At 39.7% G+C, this 20,717-nt stretch overlaps 1 protein-coding gene across 5 annotated transcripts in view; it reads right to left on the reverse strand.

Moving 5' to 3' along the window:
- Positions 1–20,717, reverse strand: part of LOC122551440 (sperm-associated antigen 16 protein) — a 992,024-nt gene that overhangs the window by 861,833 nt on the left and 109,474 nt on the right. For all 5 annotated transcript variants that reach the window (XM_043693348.1, XM_043693349.1, XM_043693352.1 and 2 more), the window contains exon 10: positions 4,388–4,521. In XM_043693348.1, the coding sequence (XP_043549283.1) occupies positions 4,388–4,521 (134 nt within the window). The remainder of the gene's footprint in view (positions 1–4,387; positions 4,522–20,717) is intronic.

Genomic DNA, 20,717 nt, shown 5'->3' on the forward strand with positions numbered 1-20,717 from the left:
AAAAAAATATAAAACGTATTTAAATGGAGATTTTCCCCCTTGTTCCCAGGGGGTATCACTTCCTTTCCTAAAGTCCATCGTATCCTCTCCCAACCAGTGCCCCACCCTTGACCCAGGCGCTCCTCAATAGGATGAAGAAAATTCAAATATACTACAGAGCGAGAGTGAGCACCCTCCCCACACCAACACCGGGATATATTTGGTAATGTTAATACCATGTATAAACATATAAACTATAAAATTACAGCCTCAACAAGTAATAATTAAATATAATAATACAAAATAACAGGAGAAAACAACCCCATTCCTAAAGACAGAGATAAAATAGGATAATGTAATCGCCTCCCCCCACCAACATTAACTAGACCCCCCGGCCTATAGAATTAAAAAAAAAGACGGGGGGAGAAAATCGTTTAGTAGAGAACAAATAAATAAATCCCTCTTCCCATCCCTCAAGATAATATTAAACAGTAAGATAAAAAAAATGATTAATATATTTTAAAAAGTGGTATGTAAACCGGAGTGGGGGGGAAAGCAAAACAACATCAATTAACTCTTACACTTTATCTAAGTGAGTCCAAAAATTCCTTGGTCTTTTCCAGCAATCCCAATTTATACACCGACCCTTCATGGTTAAAACGTAGCATCGCTGGGTAGCACAAGGAGTACTGAATATTTAAGTCCCTTAAACACTTCTTCGCTTCATCAAACGCCTTCCTCTTTCGGACCAGAGCTGCGGAAAAGTCCTGGAATAACATGATCTTGGATCCTTTATAAATCATGGCTTGGGGATCTTTCCCAAGATTTCTGGAAGCTTCTAAGAGCATCTGCCTCTCCTTATAGCTCTGCAGCCAGAACAGAACTGGCGTGGGCGCTGGTTCGAGCCGGGCCCGCGTATTGCAACCCAGTAGGCCCATTCCACCCTTACCTGGCCTGATCCAGCCTCCAGATTTAAAAGCTGTGGAAGCCACTGTTCAAGGAACACAGTAAGCTGGCCTTCCTCTTCCCGTTCGGGAAGGCCCAGCAAATGAATTTTTTTTCGACGACCTCGGCCGAGAGTGAGTCCCATTGTCTCCGGGACACTTCAATGAAGGCGTTGATCTTCGCATCGAGTTTGGAGATTATTTCCACGAGGCTCGCCATCGTAGCTAAGTCCCCTGGGGTGGCTGCGGAAGCCTCTGCTGCAGCTGGAGAGGGTGGGGGGAGGGGTTCCTGCCTGCTGAGAGCTGCAGGCCTCCCTCCCTTTAGTCATTTTTACTGGAGATCAATTTGTTTAAATTCAGTACTAAGCAACTAATTACATTAAGTAAAAACTATTTTAAAATTTGGTGAGTGTGGTGGGAGCGGGTGACCCACTTTGCCCAAGTCTTGGGAGGAGCACTATCGACTCAGACTTGCTGGGTCGCCGCCATCTTGGATCCCCTCTCTTCTGGATGACTTGTGTATCCCTTTGGAGAGTTTATGTACCCCTGTAGTTATAGGAAATTTGTAATTACTGCCGAGACCTGAGAAGACTTTAAATGTCAGACGCTTCTTGTTACTAAAAGAAGTAAGTGGAAAGGTGTGCTGGTCTTTTACGATAATTTTTTTTTATTCCGCCCACCGATTATGGTATTAAGATATAAGGAAGGCCTTCAGGCTTTTGAAGGGCGCATTGTGCTTCATCTAAGGGATGAAGCTCCCTTAGCTCCTTCTCACATAAAGGTTGCAGCAGCACTTCATCATGAGCGCCCAAAACCCAGAGGAAGAGCAGATGCCAGCAATAAGTGGCTGTGACCCAAGTTTCAAGAAGGATAAAGGGGAATGAGAGGAAAGGCAGGCACGTTCTTGTGTACAGACTCTACAGACTCAGGACATCCTACTTTAAGCTCATGAATAACCAATGGCAGAGCAGATTTGAACTAAACCTTGAGGTTGCCACGGACATCAGTTGCACAGTCTAGCAACAACTGGAGCCACAGTATACTAATCCCTGTGCCCTGTTACCTTTACAATCTAAATATCTGTATCTCAGGCTCTTTCCACAGCTCATCAGGCATGCCAGCTGACAGTTCTTGTGCCAGTTCTTCCAGTCATCAGCACATAGCCATCACATGCAGTAATAAATACCCTCAGATTGGGGAGCACACTTGTTTCCCTTTGAATTTAGCTTTTATATACAGAGAGACATGGCCTTTGTCCAAATTCCATGTTTCCTTCAGGTGCAGGGTGTCACTGATTGCACCCAATTACTCATGCTTCAGATGCACCCAGATGCAATAAGGGCCCGAGTCAGACCGTGGACACATTTCTCAACTGAAAGTCTTTTCACTCAATGTGTAGGTGTTTGTGAACCTAATAAAGTCTTCTGTACACAACTGAAAGAGGATTTTGCAACTTCACAAACAACTTCAACCATCAATGCAGATCCAAGTTAGCTTTTAGAAGATACTGTTACCCATTAAGATCTTGGTTGATTACAGTTATCCTTTAGAGAGCCATTATTTGAGGCAGAGAACATCAACAATACAAGCCATTGTTGTCGCCAGGATTGTGATGAAGCAGTCATTGACATTAAAGATAAGATTCAGGTGCCTAGGCTGCTAAGATGGTGCCTTCCAATATGATCCAGCAGGATCTCTCAAATAGCTGTTGTCTACTCTACAATATAACCCAGCAGAAGCTGAGAAGAAAATGAGGAAAATGTCATGAGCAGAGATATTACCACTGAAGAAGAAATTATGAGAAAAGGATGGAAGCCTCTGTTTATTCGTCAAATGTCAAAACAGTTATGGAGGAACCTATCAATTACAGAGCACAAGGATGAATGGTCATGCACACAGACCTAACATTGTGCAAGAGAGGTTCTTGACAGAAAGAAAATTTCACAAAGTCTTCTTATGTTCCAGAGTAAGCCACGTAATAATCACTGTACACTTACGAAGCAATTACTCAATGGACTGCTCATTCCCAGTAAGAGTAATTGAATATTAGTAAGTTTGACTCAGTCACATGTGGTCACTACCATCTCCATCATAAGCATGGATCTCTTCAAAATTCAAATACATGCAAGACCAACTCTGTCCTAACATGCTATTGTTAGTGAGATGTCCATGCTGTTAACTTGGCCATAATAAATCCTAGCCCCAAATTCACGCAAGGACAGAAGTCAAAAATTAAAACCATATACATGCTGTTTCAAGCGTATATTCTAGCACACTTGCTAATATGGAATATCGCTGACACAACTTTGCCATAGCTGCTCCTTGAAAGAACTCTCACCACATCCATTCTGCTCAATGGACATGTTTAGGATTAGGGTTCTGCATACATCATTTCTTATTTCCATTTTGCACTGCAAACTGAAGAAAATATATCCTGTGACATCAGGAATGTCAATGAATCCACTTTGCAGCCATAGCAAGCAAGCAAGACTACTTGGATGAAACAGGACCTATAAAGATAAAATACTCACAATTAGGCTAGCGTGAAACACTGCCATGCTAATATATTTCTTACACCAAGTACTCATGCTTCAGATGCACTTGCTGACCAGCATCTGGTCATATAGCTTCCTAATGAAACTGCATTAAAGGGATTCCTGCATGGAAAAGGAAGATGTAATGCCCATTTCATTATTGTGAAGCCTTTCACTTCTAGACCCTTAGATGACATAGAAGTGAAGGAAGAATCTTTGACCAATGTTGGTCCTCGTGCAAACACACCTGGAGTACTGTGTGCAGTCTTGTCTCCTTACCGAAGTAAACAGTGCCACATTTATTTAAATATTTATCTCAGTTAGATTCATCCGTTGTTCATATAACTCTAGCAACAAGATTGCTCATCCTGAACATTAATCAGATCACACATCTGTACATGTACAGAACAACCTCGGTTACCTGAACGTCAATTATCCAAATTTCAAATTATCTGAACAAGGTCTCAAGGTCCCGTAAAAACTTTATCCGTTATCTGAACAATCAGTTATCCGAACAAAATACTCCCTGCCCATCTTGTTCGGATAATTAAGGTTGTTCTGTAATACACTAATGATCTCTGCTTTTGTTTCTACAAGACTAAAAGCAAAGATTTTTGAGGGAGCTTGCAATTTTACATTGGAATATAGAGGTTTAAATGAGAAGCTTGTGGCATGAACACAAATTGCAGTTATATTAGATATCAAACATGAAGCGGACTGCCATAAGCCATTTATGAAAAGATGAGTTTCAAAAGGCATTTTGAGAGACAGGAAGAGTATTGTCACCTGCAGTTCGACTGGAAAAAGTGGAATGAGAACAATTTCTGAAAATGGACTTGCTTTGCACTCACACTGAAAATCCCTTCTCAATTCAAACTCTCGATGTTTTCTTTGGTGAAAATTACTCAATATACAAATAATGTTACTTACCAGCTCACTGCTAGCTCATGTACTTTCAGTGTCTTTGTTAGTTTGCATCCACCTGATCTAAGTAAATTACTGGGAGAGCCTTTCATCTGAGCAAGATATGGGTTCACTCTTGTGTCGACTGGAAATTCAGAATCCTATCAATAATAAGGGAAGAAAATCATTTTCTGATTCTTTAGAATTATTAGGCAGTCAGATCCATTAATTATTTATTTCGTCCTTAAAGAAAATCAAACTTAAAAATAATTGCTTAAAGTTGTCATGTGAATACTTAACTTTTAACAGTGTATAAATAAAAACAAGATTTTCACAATTTTCTATGGCTTCAAATGTACATACAATTTTATTGAATGCAGTCCTGAGAACAGCCAACTCATTTTTGCATTTTCATTTAAAAGTCACCTTATCAGTTTGTGATTTGTCGTGAGTACACTACTAACAGCAGTCAAAAGCAACGGTTACACATTAACTTGCATCAAAGTAAAGAAAACTGACTGACTGTAAAACTATCTATTCATCAGAGTCCTCTACAAATACAAACAAAACATTCATTGAGCTTTTGACCACATCTCTAGCATTGTTCCTGTTTTCAATTAGAACGTCCAGAATACTTTCATCTTTGAGCTCGGAGTAGAGAAAAAATGAATCTGCAAATGGATTTGTATAATCCTACATTTTAAAAATTGTAAATGATTAATTGTACATAAAAATATCATTTGATCTTTCTCCCTTGACGTAACTCTTCTGTATACACTTTATCCAATACCCTAGTTGAAATGCAAGATGTGATGATGAAATTCAACTTGCGCCAAAAACAAATGGAAAATATTTAGAGCAGACAATACATGCATGACGCTGATTAGAGATACTAGAGAAATCAGTGCATGTAGATAAAATGAATTAGCGTTTTCAGCTGCCAATGCACACACAGTCAAAGTTATTCTACCCCAATATACACAATTTCTCACCACGTGGACAACCAGTCAAGTGGAGAGTATTCCATCATACTTCTGACTTGCACCTTATTAATGTGGGACAAACACTGGGACAACAGAGGCGAGTTACTCCCTACAGAATTCTTCACCTCTGGCCTACATTTGTAACAACCTATTTATGTAAATATTTATGTTTAAAAAAAAACCATAAGACCATAAAACATAGGAGTAGAAATTAGGCCATTCAGCCCATCTACTCTGCTCCATCATTCAATGATGGCTGATAGGTTTCTCAAACCCTTTTTCTCGCTTTGTCCCGATAATCTTTAATCCACTTGGCAATCAAGAGCTTATCTATCTCTGTCTTAAATATACTCAATGAACTGGCCTCCACAGCCTTCTGTGGCAATGAATTCCACACATTCACCAATATCCAGCTCAAGAAGTTTCTCTTTATCTCCATTCTAAAACTCTTCCCTCCACTCTAAGGTTCTGCTGTCGGGTCCTCGTTTCTCCTGTCACTGGAAACATCTTCCCAATTCCACTCTGTACAGCCCATTCAGTGTACTGAAAGTCTCAATCAGATCCCCCCTCAACCTTCTAAACTCCATCGAGTATAGTTCCAGAGTCCTCAAACATTCCTCATATGTTAAGCCTTTCATTCCTGGGATCATTCTGGTGAACCTCCTCCGGACCGGTTGTAGGGCCAATACATCTTTCCTGAGGTATGGGGCCCAAAATTGCTCACAATACTCTAAATGTGGTCTGACCAAATAAATAAGAGTTAAAACTAACTGCTAAAATATTGTCATATGAATAGTTAACTTATAACGGTATATTAAATACCAATAAAAACACGATTTTCATAATTCTCTTGTAACTTGTAGCAAAATTTATACGGCTCATCCAGTTCAGTTTCTGATCAATGGTAATACCCATAACATTGATAGTGAGGCATTCAGTGGTGGTAATGCCATTGAATGTAGTGGGGTAATAGTTAGATTCTGTCCTAGTGCAGATAGTCACTGCTTGGCATTTGTGTGGTGTGAATGCAGTTTATTACTTATCAGCCCAAACACAGACATGGAATTCTTCAGTATCTGAGGAATCACAAATGGTACTGAATATTGTGCAATCATGAGTGAAAATCCCTTCTTCTGATGATTTGATGTTGGAAAGAGCATTGATGAAGCAGCTGAAGATGGCTGTGCCTAGGACACTACCCTGAGAAAATCCTGCAGTAATGTCCTCCAATGAGATAACTGACCTCCGTGAACATGAACCATCTTCTGTTCCGCTAGGTTTGATTCCAACCATGAATGTCACAGGTGGCCTATTAGGAGACCTGAAATGGAGATTTGAAAATAACTTTTCTCCTCAATGTTGGGTTCTGATTCTATTGTAAACTTTTACCCACTTTGACTAGGCTAGAGAAGGTAGTTGGTGATATTAACCTCTCATTCTCTTCACTGAAAACTCTGGGCATCTCTGAAAATGCCTCCACATCAACTTTGAGATGCCTGTTTAATTTGCACAATTGCTAAGGCAGGGCAGTGTTGCACATGATGAATTGGTCATTTGGAAAGCTAGTAAAGATCTGATGGGCCAAAAAGTCTGCGATCTGTGTAAAAGCTTTGTAATCTGACTGCACATTTCAACAGAGATCAACTTCAGGTAAGGCTAAAATCAGTTAAAGCCAGCCCACGCTATTTAAACCAATCACTTACAGCAGAATTCAGTCTCACTAATGAATCTACTCATTAAGAGAACAGAAGCAAGAGGAAGAGTGAATTATGATGCAACAGAAGACAGGCTTGCTCCACAGTTCTCTGATAAGGGCACAACATGCAAGTTTGGGGACACAGGTACTGGATCATCAGCTCGGTGGAGAGCTTGGTCACGTAACAAGTTTTGTTGTAGACTCAAATGATCACATCTGTGGGATAACCAAGAGAAAAAATATGATTAATATGGACAATACCAAGTGGATTTGCAGGCCTGGTTCCATTGTGACAATATCAAGAAACATGGAGGAGACTTGGAGCTCATCCTTCCCAGTATGAAGTGGTGGCTGAACCCATAAGTCCACTTGTGGGTCCAACCATAATGTATGATGGTTGATGATTCAATTTCCTTTGCAACACAAGCAAAAGTCAATCAACAGCTAAATGCTGCAGTGGAAGCTCAGAATCCCACAATGCAAGATTAGTATCTCTGAAGCTCAGACTTCTCACATGGAAGCTAAGTTTGCTGCCATTTAAACTCAGGTTACTGCTGTCAGGAAGGTTGTGGTACAGTTCAGATTCAGGTTTTTGACTACCTCAGTTGCTCAAGGTCATCCTGCAGTCAGGCAACAGAAGCAGGAAGGGCGAAGGAAATGCAAAAGGGACTAATTGATGTCTGTCTGGTGTAGGGCATAGTTTGATCAATAAAAATTCTTTGGAATGTTCATTTTGTGGAGGCTATGATTTTTCTATTTTAACTGAGCAGATACTGTGTTCATCTGTAACAGGGAATGACAAGATGTGGGACTGTTGGCAAACAGGGAATGGGAATACATTTATAGGTAAGACATATGAATTAGGCAATTTTGAACAGAGAAAGAGGCTTTATTAGTTCATCTATTCTTTCTCTTCCTCCTCCACTCTTTAGATAGCCATCGTATATCAGATGGCAACAGATTTTTCCACATGATGGCAAAATTGTACATTGGACGTTAACCATAAATTTCAGTGCATGCACTATTGAAGCTGTTGACCAGTCCAGGCAGCTCAAGCACTGATTTAACACCCTAATGACCTTGTCCATCACATTTTATGTGGAAAAATAGCTTTCCCTGTGTGCACAAGTATGGGCTGCACACTGAAACCACGTGCCACATTGTCGAAGGATCGTCTTTGCCATCCAGTAGCAAAGCTCTGGCTTGCTATGGTGATCGAAAAGATGATGATACGATGGACTATGATAGAATGAAGCTGCTATGACTGCTGCTAGAATACCAAACATTGCCCAGAATGATACCCTGTAAATGGCAGCACACTAACTGGAACTTGTGGGAATGGAAATCCTTTTAGTTGCAATACAGCTCAGAGTTGACATTCAGCAAAGCAACATCCAAGTACTTAACAGCACACTGTAATATGGAAAATTCTCTGATCCTTCTGAAGCTATACATTCACTCCACTTGCCCCTTTCTTTCAAGAGAGAATGAATCAGTGAATGATCTCATTTGTGCAACGGTGGGCAGCAAATAGAAAAATGTTGACTTGCTCGAATCAAGAAGGAGCTGAATGCATAAAAAATATCCACAGTTATCTTCATAGCCACTCAAAATTCAATTCATGCCCTGCTTTGATATTTCATTTTATTGCTGTAGCAAGTGCCAACTTCAATTAGTACCTCCTTAGTGAATCACAGCTGTCTGTGACAACTATGCCTTGCTAAGGTTCAGGTTAAGAGAAATGTTCCTCAATCATCCTAGAAAGATATGGTTTCCTGCCGAAAGTACACTTTTTTCCTTTCCCCTTCTAGCTGTTACCAGTCATCCAGAACATAAGATGATTATAAATAGCAGCAGGGGTGTGCCATTCAGTCCATCAGCCCTGTATAATCCGAGGCTGACTTGATTGTGACTTCACTCTAATTATTATTTAAGTAGAAACTTCAAAAAGGTACAGCACTGAGTTCTGGGTTTTATTGCACAGGAAACACAAAAAGTCAACATGCAAGTGCCGCAATAATTAAAAACACAGATATAATTTTGGCCTTCACGTTGGATGTTGGAGTCTGAAAAAAACAGGGAAGTCTTGTTACAGCAATACAGAGTGTTGGTGAGGTCACACTTGACTACTACGCCAAATTATAGTCTCATTATTTAAGAAAGGATATCTTGGGAATTGAAGCAGTTCAAAAGAGAGTCACTAGGCTAATTCTTGGGATAAACGTGTTGGCTTATTAAGAATAACTGAGCAAGTTAGGCCTTTATTCAGAGTTTAGAAAAATGATGGGTGGTTGTATTGGAATGTCCAAGACTTTGGATGGAGCTTGACAAGATAGATGTTGAGATGTTTCCACAAATAAGGAATCTCAAATTGGTTGATGTAACTACAGAAAAAGAAGTTGCTCATTTAAAACTGAAATGCAAAGGAATTTATTTTCCCAGAGGAAAGTGAAGATTTGGAATTCTCTACCCCAGAGAGTGGTGTTGGCTAAATTACTGAAAGTATTTAAAGTAGAGGTAGATATATTTTTGAAATATTGGGTTGGGCTGGCAAGAAAACCTAAGGCCTGGAGCAGATCAGTCATGCTGTTACTGAATGACGGAGCAGGTTTGAGGGGCTAAATACAAGTTTTCAGAGTTGTGGAGACTTCACAGTGTATCCAAAATGATGTAAAAATCCCAGATTCAGAGCACTTCCTAGCAGAGACTACTTTGGCAAGGGGAAGAAAGGAAGAATGGCAGAGGGAGGTGACTCCCACAAAATGTCAAACTTTAGATGAATATTGTTAATTGTGTACCACCAAAACCCTTGGACAGTGAAAGGTATGCTAGCTCAAAGCATTTTGGCTAAATCTAGAAAATACTTCAGGGCAATACTGTAAAAGAGGCCATAAAATATTCATGAGATCCCTTCACTTTCAGGAAGCTGATGGAGAGAACAAAATGTCATCTGATCCAAAATTGTGACCTGTATAACTCTGGTATTGTCAGCTGAAGGGCATCATACCCAAAGACTGCAAGCGTTATACGCCTGAGAAACCAGTTGAAAACACTGCAATAATGACATGAATATTCTGCAATTTTGGAGTTAAAGGCTTCAAGGTAATTTACAATCTAATAAACAAAACATTGTTGTTGTATTGTCTTGGTGAAACCAACAAGGACATTAAAGAATAGGATGTTCTGATTTGGAAAAATACATGTAATACCAAGCAGATGATGTCATGGCATTATATTTAGTAAAAATGGAAAGCAAAACATTTTGGCACTGTATCCAATTTGGAGGGTGGAATGGGTGCCATTACTCACAGTATCTTTCTTTGAAGGAGGGGTCAACTGGTAATGAAAAAAGGCAAAAATGTCATCTCAAAGACCTTGGTGGAGCAAAATAATTGTGGCTCAAAGTATGATAGGCGGTAATCTATCAGGATTCAGAATAAACAGACAAATGTTGCTTTGGTTGCTAAGTAGTGGAAACCATTTTCTCCATCAACATTATTAGTCTGAAGAAAGTCTCTTCTTCTGAGGGTCACTGCAGGACTTCTCTACTTTTTGGCAATTGCTCATAATTGGGAATAAGCATACCATGGGATTTTCTGGATCATCATTTTGAAAGGAGTAACAGCAACAAAGATAATGTGAAATTGAAGATAATATGCACAATGAATGGAACACTTTTTGCTGTGAATATTCACTTTATGCCAAAAGAATCAAAACTATTTTTGGAGAAATGTGGTTTCTTCATTGAACTTTAATTTGATAATGGCCTCTTTTACAATATTGCGCTGAAGTATTTTCTAGATTCAGGTTAATGCTGAGGTAAAATGACAAATCAGCATCTGACTAAAGAATTACAAGTGATGCAGCCAAAAATAAAATGGAAACATGAAATGGTAAAAATGGCCAAACAAATCACAGACAATAATAAACGCATGTCCAGTTACCTTAATGTTTAGATATGAACTGCACCTAATGCTATCAAAACTACAACCTTTTTTCCATTCAGTTGTGTGATGTGGGCATTGCAGGTTGGCTGACATTTATTGCCCCATCCCTCGTGGCCCTTGAGAAGGTGACGGTGAGCTGTCTCTTCAGCTGCTGCAGTCCATGCTGCAAGTTGACCCACAATGCTGTCAGGGAAGGAATTCTGGAATTTTGACCCAGCAACAGAGAAGGGATGGTAATATGTTTCCAAGTTTGGATGGTGAACATCGTGGATGGGGAACTTACAGGTGGTGACATTCCCATGTACTTTCTGACTTTGTCCTTCCAAATGGAAGCAGTTGTGGGTTTTGAATGTGCTGAATAAGGGTTAAATATCTTCAGTGGATCTTATAGATTTATTGCTGCTACTGAGCAACGGTAGTGAAGGGATTGGTGTCAGTCAAGCAGGCTGCCTTATTCTGAATGGTGTCAACCTTCTTGAGTGCTGTTGGAATTACACACATCCAGTCAAGTGGGGAGTATTCCATCAAACTCCAGACTTGCACGTTGTAGATGATGGACAAGCTTTGGGGAGTCAGGAGGCTTGGGTAGGCTTTTGAAGTCAGTGTTATGAATAAAGTGAACAAGATCAGGACTCAAAACAGAAGGTTGAAGGGAAGGTACTTGGAGATAGGCATATCCAGTAGTTACCAGAACAGATAAGACTGGCAATCAGATTTTACTGAAGGCATTAAAAACAGATCAAGAGGAAAAGTACAAGTTTGAAAGGAAAAAAAAGTTAAAGGAGTCAAGAGATGAAGAATCTCACTGCATTTGTGTAAATGTCTTTGCTGCTAATGGAGTTTCTGATGACCAAGTGAAGCATAAAAGGAGGAAGGATGGAGAACATGCTACAATACAATGACATGAAAAGATCAAAAAGTTTCACTTTTGTACTTTGGTTTGTTGTATAAAGGTGTTAGAATACACAAAAACAACGTATCTGCTCCTTTCAAAAGCATCTGATTACTCCAGATGTACCAATAAACTACAAAGTCTTTTGTGCATCAATTTAGGATTCCACGGTTTACGAATAAATACTGAAATCATGGAAACAGGGCATTTGACTCCAAACTTCATTGCAGCCATGGTACAAATATAGATTAAAAAGCTGAATTCCAGAGGTAAGTTGGAATGATAGAATGTCAGAGAGGTTGTCAACTGATTGGAATCCTGGATAGTATAAAAGAAAATGGGGCCAGTGAAGGGCAATTATCCCACCCCAGGACATTGTTGCAGGAGTTCCTCAAAAGTAGTGGTTTCAGCCCAAACATCTTCAATCACTTCAAAGATAAACCCTCATATACAAAATTGGAAGTGGGCATGTTCGCTGATGATTGCAGTTTTTAGTACACTACTCAACTTTTCAAAAACTAAAGCAGCTTGTTCCTGCATACAGAAATAAATGGAAAATACCAGGCTTGGTCTGATAACAAGTGCTAAGCAATGACCATCTCCATGACCATCTTCATTCCCCCCTCTTGAAGTTCAACAGGTTCAACAGGTCACTGACCCTACATGATCAATATTTTTGGGTTACCATGGACTAGAAAGTCGACTGGACTACTCATATAACTACTGCAGCCATAACAGCAGACCAAAGGTATTCTCAATGTGAAGGCTGAATTTTATCTCCACAAGGACTGTACATTGGTCACACTTACTGACAATGTCATGGACAGATACATCTGCAGTCGGCAGGTTGGGTGAGGATGAGGTCAAGTATGCTTTTCCCTCTTCATCTTTTACCTCATCACCTGCTGCAGATCCTTCCTTTAGGACCCAACCAACTCAATCAGTAGTACTTCTGTTGAGCCATTCTTGGTGGAAATCCTCCACCCAGAATACATTTTACACTCTTGCCACTCTCAGTATTTCCTCCAAATATTGTTCAACATGGAAGAGTACTGATTCATCAGCCAGGGAGGACGTTATATGGTGATCAGCAAGAAGTTTTCTTGACTATATTTAACCTGAAGCCATGAGACTTCATAGGATCTGGAGTGAATGTTGATAGCAACTCTCTCGACTTTATTATGCTGTGCTGCCACCTCTTCTGGGTCTGTCCTGCTATTTGGACAGGATAAATCCAGAGATGGTAATGGTGATTTCGTGGACATTGCCTGTAAAATATGATTCCATAAGTTTGACTATGTTAAACTAGTGCTTGACTAGTTGGTGAGCCAGCTATACCAATGTTGGCACTAGGCCCCAGATGTTAACAAGGAAGATTTTGTAGAGTTGACAGAGTTGTTTCTGCTGTTGTCTTTTCCAATGTCGAAATCAATGCCAGGTAGACTGTGTTTCATTTCTTTGTTGAAATTTCATAGTGATTGACAAAACTAAGTGGCTTGCCAAGCCATTAAGGGCAATTGAGAGTCAACCACATTGCTGTGCATTTAGACTCACATGTAGGCCAGTCCAGGCCAGGATGGCAGATTCCCTTTCCTGAAGGGCATTAGTGAACCAGGTGGGTTTTTCCAACAACCAACAATAGTTTACGGTCATCAGTAGGTTCTTAATTCCAGATAGCTTTTATTGAATTCAAATTCCACCATCTACTGTGCCGGGTCCCAGAACATTAGCTGAGTTCTAGATTAATTGTTTAGTGATATTACCACTAATCCATGTCAATGTGTTTCTGGTAACATCCTTATAGATAATCTATGTACAATTTCCATTTCTATATTGTTACGACATGGGGTAAACACTCCTGCTTAATTTAAAGCAGTAACACAGAAAAGGCTTATCCCATGCAGTAATCTGTGAAAATTCGAGAGGCCAAGAACTATTTAAAGTAAAAATTAGAAATCTTATTTCTTAAAGTAGAAGAGAGAATAATTAACATACAATTATTTTCAACTCCTTCTTCTAACCTATCTCTTACCTTCCCTTCTATAATACTAGTCCAATAAAATTGACAATTAAGATTTACAAAACACACCTTCTTATCTCAAAACCAGGCAGCTTCCAGTTCTTCTCTGTATTCCTGTCTTTTTTCTTCTTCTTGGGGATTCTGCTTCATAGGTTACTGATAGATAAAGGTACCTTTAAGAGAGCTATTCTCTGGGCAGTTTGCAGATGTTGTTGGCTTGGCAGTTCTCCCCTCAACTGTTCAATTTTCCCTAGTCTTATACACCCAAAGCACTGGATTGTGTCATTGGCTTTTAAGATTGTCAATACACTAAATTCAAATTTGATTGGAGTTTGGTACTTTGTTGGGGTATAATTTAAACTGATTGGCCTAATTCAAATCTGTTTTTGTCTCCAGGCAATGAGCTAGCCTACCTACCCCAGTAGGAGAAAGTGAGGGGCTCATGCCCGAAACGTCGATTCTTCTGCTCCTTGGATGCTGCCTGACCTGCGCTTTTCCAGCAACACATTTTCAGCTCTACCTACCCCAGTAGCTGGACCACATGTTACATTATATCTTATTCAAACACTTGGTGCTATCATGGCTAGCTTCTACCTCTCTTAAAGGTAAAGTACACCCACATTTTCATAACTGTATCCTTTCCATTACAGGAAGTGCACATCGTACTCTAAGTGTTGTCTAGGGTTCGATAAAAGTTCTCTGTAGCAACCTTACTTTTCAAATATTATCACTTAGAAATACAGCCTAATGTTTAGTATGCCTTTCTTAAAAAAAGCTACCTTATGAACCATTGGAAAATAAATTAGTGATTTGTGCAGTTAATTTGGTTTCTGTACTCCACTTAAACTTGTGCATTCGAAGGAATAAGTGACTTCCATATTTCTCATTTCAAATGGTGGCTCAGTGGTTAGCACTGCTGCCTCACAGTGCCAGGGACCTGGGTTAAATTCCAGCCTTGGGCGACAGTCTGTGTGGAGTTTGCACATTCTTCCCCCGTGTCTGCGTGGGTTTCCTCTGGGCACTCCAGTTTCCTCCCACAATCCAAAGGTGTGCAGGTTAGGTGAATTGGCCATGCTAAATCATCCACAGAGTTCAGGGATGTGTAGATAAGGGGCATTAGTCAGAGGTAAATATAGGATGATAGGGAAGGGGCATGGGTCTGGGTGGGTTACTATTCAGAGGGTCGGTGTGGACTTGTTGGGCCATTGGAATGTTTCCACACTTTAGAGATTCAAGTTCTAATTCTAATTCAAAACATGCTGCCCACATCTATCAATGTTGAACTTCAGGGGCTGGATTTTTGTGTGGTGATTAAGTACGGAGTTGGTTGGGAATAACAAAAAATGTTTAAAAATTATGCGCTGATTTAAAACTTTTTTTTGTTTAATTCACTCAAGGGATGTGGGCATTATTGGCTAGCCAGCATTTATTGCCTGTCCCTTTTTTCCCTTGAGAATATATATGGTACCTTACTGACTCTGCAATATTTTTGAATACCCTTTTCATGGATCATAAATGTCCTGGATCACAATCTTGGATGCACTTCAAAAGTCAGGGGCGCCATTTTGAAAACAATAGGCAAGTTAAATTTCCTTCTCTCCCCAAACCCTCACCTATCCCACTATTTTCATGTGCTGGAGTGGATTTTGGTACCTCTAAAACCAAAAATTGTTCATTGGAGAATGTGCAACCACTAGGGAATGCCTTCTGAGTAGGAAAAGCACTGACTGCTAAGGGTTAAATGTTTTCATTAGTTCAAAATGTCACTTTTTATATTTATTTTAAATGCATTTTAATGTAGTGATTGATAACAGCACTCTGTCCTTTAAAGATAAGTTGAACATTAATGTAATCAACATAGCTTAAGACTTGAGATGCAATAGTCTAACTCCACCCATTAGTGAAAAGGTTTCTGAACAGTATTCTGAACAGAATCTCCAGTGTAATAATTTGGAGATTCAAATATCCAGAGCTCTTTAAATTGAAAAATAAACCTGAACAGCTACACTTTCCAAGACTGCTTTGATTAACAGGATATCTGGTATATCTTAAGAAATAAAAACATCTGGTTTTAAGTTTCAATGGACTCCATTGAGTACATATCCCAGGATTTGTTTTAATAGCAAAGACCAATATAAATGCTTGGATGAGTTTTACAAGTTGCGGAATCACCTTGTATACAAAGGTAACAGTGTTCACAGTCTAATTTAATGGGAATTGGTTTAGCTCAGTTGGCTGGATTGTTGGTTTTCAGAGCAGTGTGATGTCAACAGCATGGGTTCAACTCCTATCACTGGTTTGAGGTTACCACGAGGATTCTTCTTCTCAACCTCATCCCTCACCTGAGATCTGGTGGCCCTCAGATTAAATCACCACCAGTTACTTATCTTTAATGAGCGAACAGCTCCTATGGTCTGGTAAAACTATGGTGACACAACATAAATCTAATTTACTATTTTTAAAATTATCTGCTTTTTATGTGGTTGTGAATATGTTGTTTCATTTTACAACAGAGTGACCACTTGATGGAAAGATACAGTACACCCACATAAGTACATTATCTGAACAATAGTATGTTCTAGAAGCATACTTAAAATGGTCATTAGGGCTACCATCCAAAGACATTCTGAAGTCAACCCATAGTGGACACTAAATGGGTGGTTATGAAAAATACATGGGAGACATGGAGAGTTGCTTAAGGAGCACTGGAGTGAATGGTCAAATGTGTGTTTCTGTGTGTGTGTGTGTGTGTGGGGGGGGGGGGGGGGGAGTGAGGGTTCATAGTTACAAGGCACAATAAGGATGCTAGGAAATGCTTGCTGTGACCAAAAACTGAGACCTCTGGACTCATGCCTCCTACATGTGAGATTCACAAAAATAGACCCTCCCACCCACACGTTTTTCTTCTGACTGTTTCACTGGATTCATATCAGGTATTTGAAGGGATCTGCAGTCAGGGAAGTCAAACTACATGATCACTTCATGATCTAAGACAGTTGCTCAATTTCCTATAACCTAATTATCATAGAATTTTGAACATGGAAGGAAACAGCACTGTTCTTGGTGGGAGAAATTCTACACATGCTGCATGTGTGAACATGTCTTTGATCATTCACCTGAACTGTCAAAACATCAGTGTAGTCACACTAGGAAGAAACTGTGGAACTGTCAGGATTCAAATATCTATCACAGCTGAAAATTCACTGATACAGTCACACTTGGGAGAGGCCATTTATACACTCTGAGTGCAGAACAGGCTTTGTTCCTTATTTAAACCTGCTGGCACACCAGCAAATTCATGTTAGAAGTCATTCACCTGCACTGTATATAAGGAAAGGATTTCATTCAGTCATCAGTCATGTTGAAACACCATCATGTTCACAAAGAGACTGTTTACCTCCTTTGAGTGTGGGAAGGGATTCACTTAGTAACTCGGTTGTCCGGCTGAGACAAATGAAAATTCACAATTATCTACAGTTAAAATTCACAATTATCTACAGTTAAAGAATTTTGCTGTCAATCACAATCAGAAATGAGCCAGGGGCTTTGTTTGTGCTGATGCTAATGAACCCAACCCTCTTACAGTTGCTAATATTGTAGATGAAATTCAAATGCAGATGTGAATCTACTTGACTAAATTGAGGAAATGTCCCGACATACTTTATATCAACACATTCATAATGGATAGAGATTGTTCACCTGCGCAGTGTATAAAAAAGGATTTTCTGATTCATCAGGACTGGTGAAACAACAATGAGTTCCTAACTAGCTACAAGCATTGGATTTTGATGCCACTGACCTTCAGCATTAAATCACATTTTTCTGGGGTCGATTTCTGACTATGATTATATACGCAAGCTCGGCTCTGTAAATGGGATAAACATCAAGTAGGAGAAAGTGAGGAGCTTCTAGAGATCAGAGTTGAAAAGTGTGGGGCTGGAAAAGCACAGCAGGTCAGGCATCATCCGAGGAGAAGGAGAATCGACGTTTCGGGCATAAGCCCTTCGTCAGGAATTCCTATCGAAGGGCTTATACCTGAAACGTCGATTCTCCTGCTCCTCAGATGCTGCCTGACCTGCTGTGCTTTTTTCAGCATCACACGTTTTGATAAAAATTGTGTAAACCAGATTTCCATCAAAAACTAAAAGAGATACTACCCAGGTCATGATGACAGATGAGAGAACTCAGTCATTAGAGGGGTTCAAAACTGATAGAGCAGAAGTGTAGATAGAAAGGAGGTACTTAATTGACAAGGGACCACATGAATTCATTAAAGGATTTTGAAGCAAGTGGAAATTGCACTGGCTACAATTTTTCAATCTTCCATAATCCTCTGGGTGACATGTCAGAAGAAAATTGCAAACATTATGGCCTTGCTTAAGAAAGGTTGTAAGGAAAAGCTCATCATTTACATACCACATGAGCTAATTTCAATGGTGAGGAAGCCTCTCGAGACAATTATTCAGCATAGAATTACATGGATAGAGCTGGGTTGAGTAGGAATAACTAACATAGTTTCTAGAGAGGTAATCATGTTTGATGAATTTTTTTGGGTTTTGTTTGAAGATGCAACAAATCAGTTTGATGAGGGTAATAATACTGGCGTGATGAACTTTCAGAAGACATTTGATAAAGTGCCACAGACCAGACCTGTGGGGAAAGTTACAGGTAATGATCAGAAGGGTCAATAACAACACGGATATAAAACTGGCTACTGATCAATGAGACTATAAGACATTGGAGCAGAAATTAGGCAATTCAGCCCGTAAAGTCTGCCCTGCCATTCAACCATGGCTGATAAGTTTCTCAACCTCATTTTCCTGCTTTCTCCCCTTGATCTCCTTTACAAAACAATAGTGGTTGTAGTAGTTGCCAAAGACCCACAGGACCATAGGGGCTGCTCTAACATTAGAGACAGACAGCTGGTGGTGCATCTAATCTGAGGGTCACTACATCTCAGGTGAGGGGCAAGGTTAAGAAAGCGAGATTTTTGGTGGTGATCTCACCCTTACAATATGCACCAACTTGGTGAAGCTGCATTGGTGGTGGCAGGGAACTAAGTTCATGGAGAACACCAAGTTCTGTCTGATCATCAAATGCAATCTCACAGTCTGAATGAGGAAAAATGGGGTGAGACTCAAGAGACACATAAACAATGCACAGACTGTTTGGGCTGAATGGTCTGTTTTGGTGCTTTATTTCTATGAATTAGTGAAAAGAGCAAGAACCAGAGGACATCAATTTAAGATGCATGAGAACTAGAGGTGAAATGAGGAAATCCTCTTTTATGCATGATTTGGAGATGCCGGTGTTGGACTGGGATGTACAAAGTTAAAAATCACACATCGCCAGGTTATAGTCCAACAGGTTTAATTGGAAGCACACTAGCTTTCGGAGCGTCGCTCCTTCATCAGGTGGTAGTGGAGGGCTCAATCCTAACACACAGAATTTATAGCAAACATTTACAGTGTGTTACATTACACTGTAAATTTCTGCTATAAATTCTGTGTGTTAGGATTGAGCCCTCCACTACCACCTGATGAAGGAGTGATGCTCTGAAAGCTAGTGTGCTTCCAATTAAACCTGTTGGACTATAATCTGGTGTTGTGTGATTTTTAACTCTTTTATGTAGTAAGTGTTTAGACCAGGAATGCACTGCTTGAGAGTATGGTGGAGGCAACTTCATTTGTGGTATTGAAAAGGTAATTGAATAATTATCTAAAGAGAAAATTGCAGAGCTAAAGGGAAAAAGGCAGGGGAATATGACTAACTGAATAGCTCTTGCAAAAAGCTTGAATGGACATGAGATACTAAATGACCTTCTATGCTGATTCTACGTTTTTTTTTCATTCATGGGTATGGCCATCTCTGGCTCGGCCAGTGCTTATTTCCCAACTCTAATTTCCAAAGGCAATTAGGAGTCAACTTTGTGACTGTGGCTCTGAAGTCACATATAGGCCATTTGGATAAGGATGGCAGATTTCCTTCTTTAAAGGACATCAATGAACTAGACAGGCTTTTACAACAATCAACAGTGGTATTATGGTCAACATTAGGGCACCTTTTTATTTCAGGTGCTACTTAATTCAAATTTCAACATCCGCTTTGGTAAGATTCAAACGCATGTCCCCAGAACATTAGCTTCAGCGTTCTGGGTTACGAGTTCAGTGACATTCCCATTTTGCCGCTGCATCCTCCACATATTGTACAGATACTATATTTATGTCATTCTAATGAAACACTCCACTCTAAGTATTAACATGATATTTTCAAATGTCAATTAGTACAATTATTACAATGTTTCTTTTTAAATTTTAAATTGATAGCATTTGTATTTTGTTTACTTGCACTACCTCATTCCTCTACGACTGAAACTCATAGCCTATATACTAGAGAGAATGCCTTCCAGACCCATTGAGTCAGTGAAATCACATTGGTAATTCATGTAAGAATTCTGACCAGTCCTCAGATATTTTTCTAATCAACCTGTTCAGAAATGTTCGAGGATTTTTAGATAAGCACATGAATATGCAAAGAATAGAGGGATATGGACTAAGGCAGGCAGAGGTATTAGTTTAATTTGGTATCATGTTTGGCACAACATCATGGTCTGAAGGGCCTGTACCTGTGCTGTACAGTTCCATTTTCTATGTTAGTAAACACCTCTGGAATAGATGGGATTGAACCCAGGCCTGTTGGCTCAGAGGTAGTGACACTACCACTGCATCACAAGAATGTCTTATCAGTGTTTATACTGTGCACATAATTCTGTTCTGAACTAATGGACATGACTGGAAGCTAAATGGTCTCCCTTCTTTG

This window comes from Chiloscyllium plagiosum, chromosome 7 (assembly GCF_004010195.1).
Source record: "Chiloscyllium plagiosum isolate BGI_BamShark_2017 chromosome 7, ASM401019v2, whole genome shotgun sequence".
Taxonomy (NCBI): Eukaryota; Metazoa; Chordata; class Chondrichthyes; order Orectolobiformes; family Hemiscylliidae; genus Chiloscyllium; species Chiloscyllium plagiosum.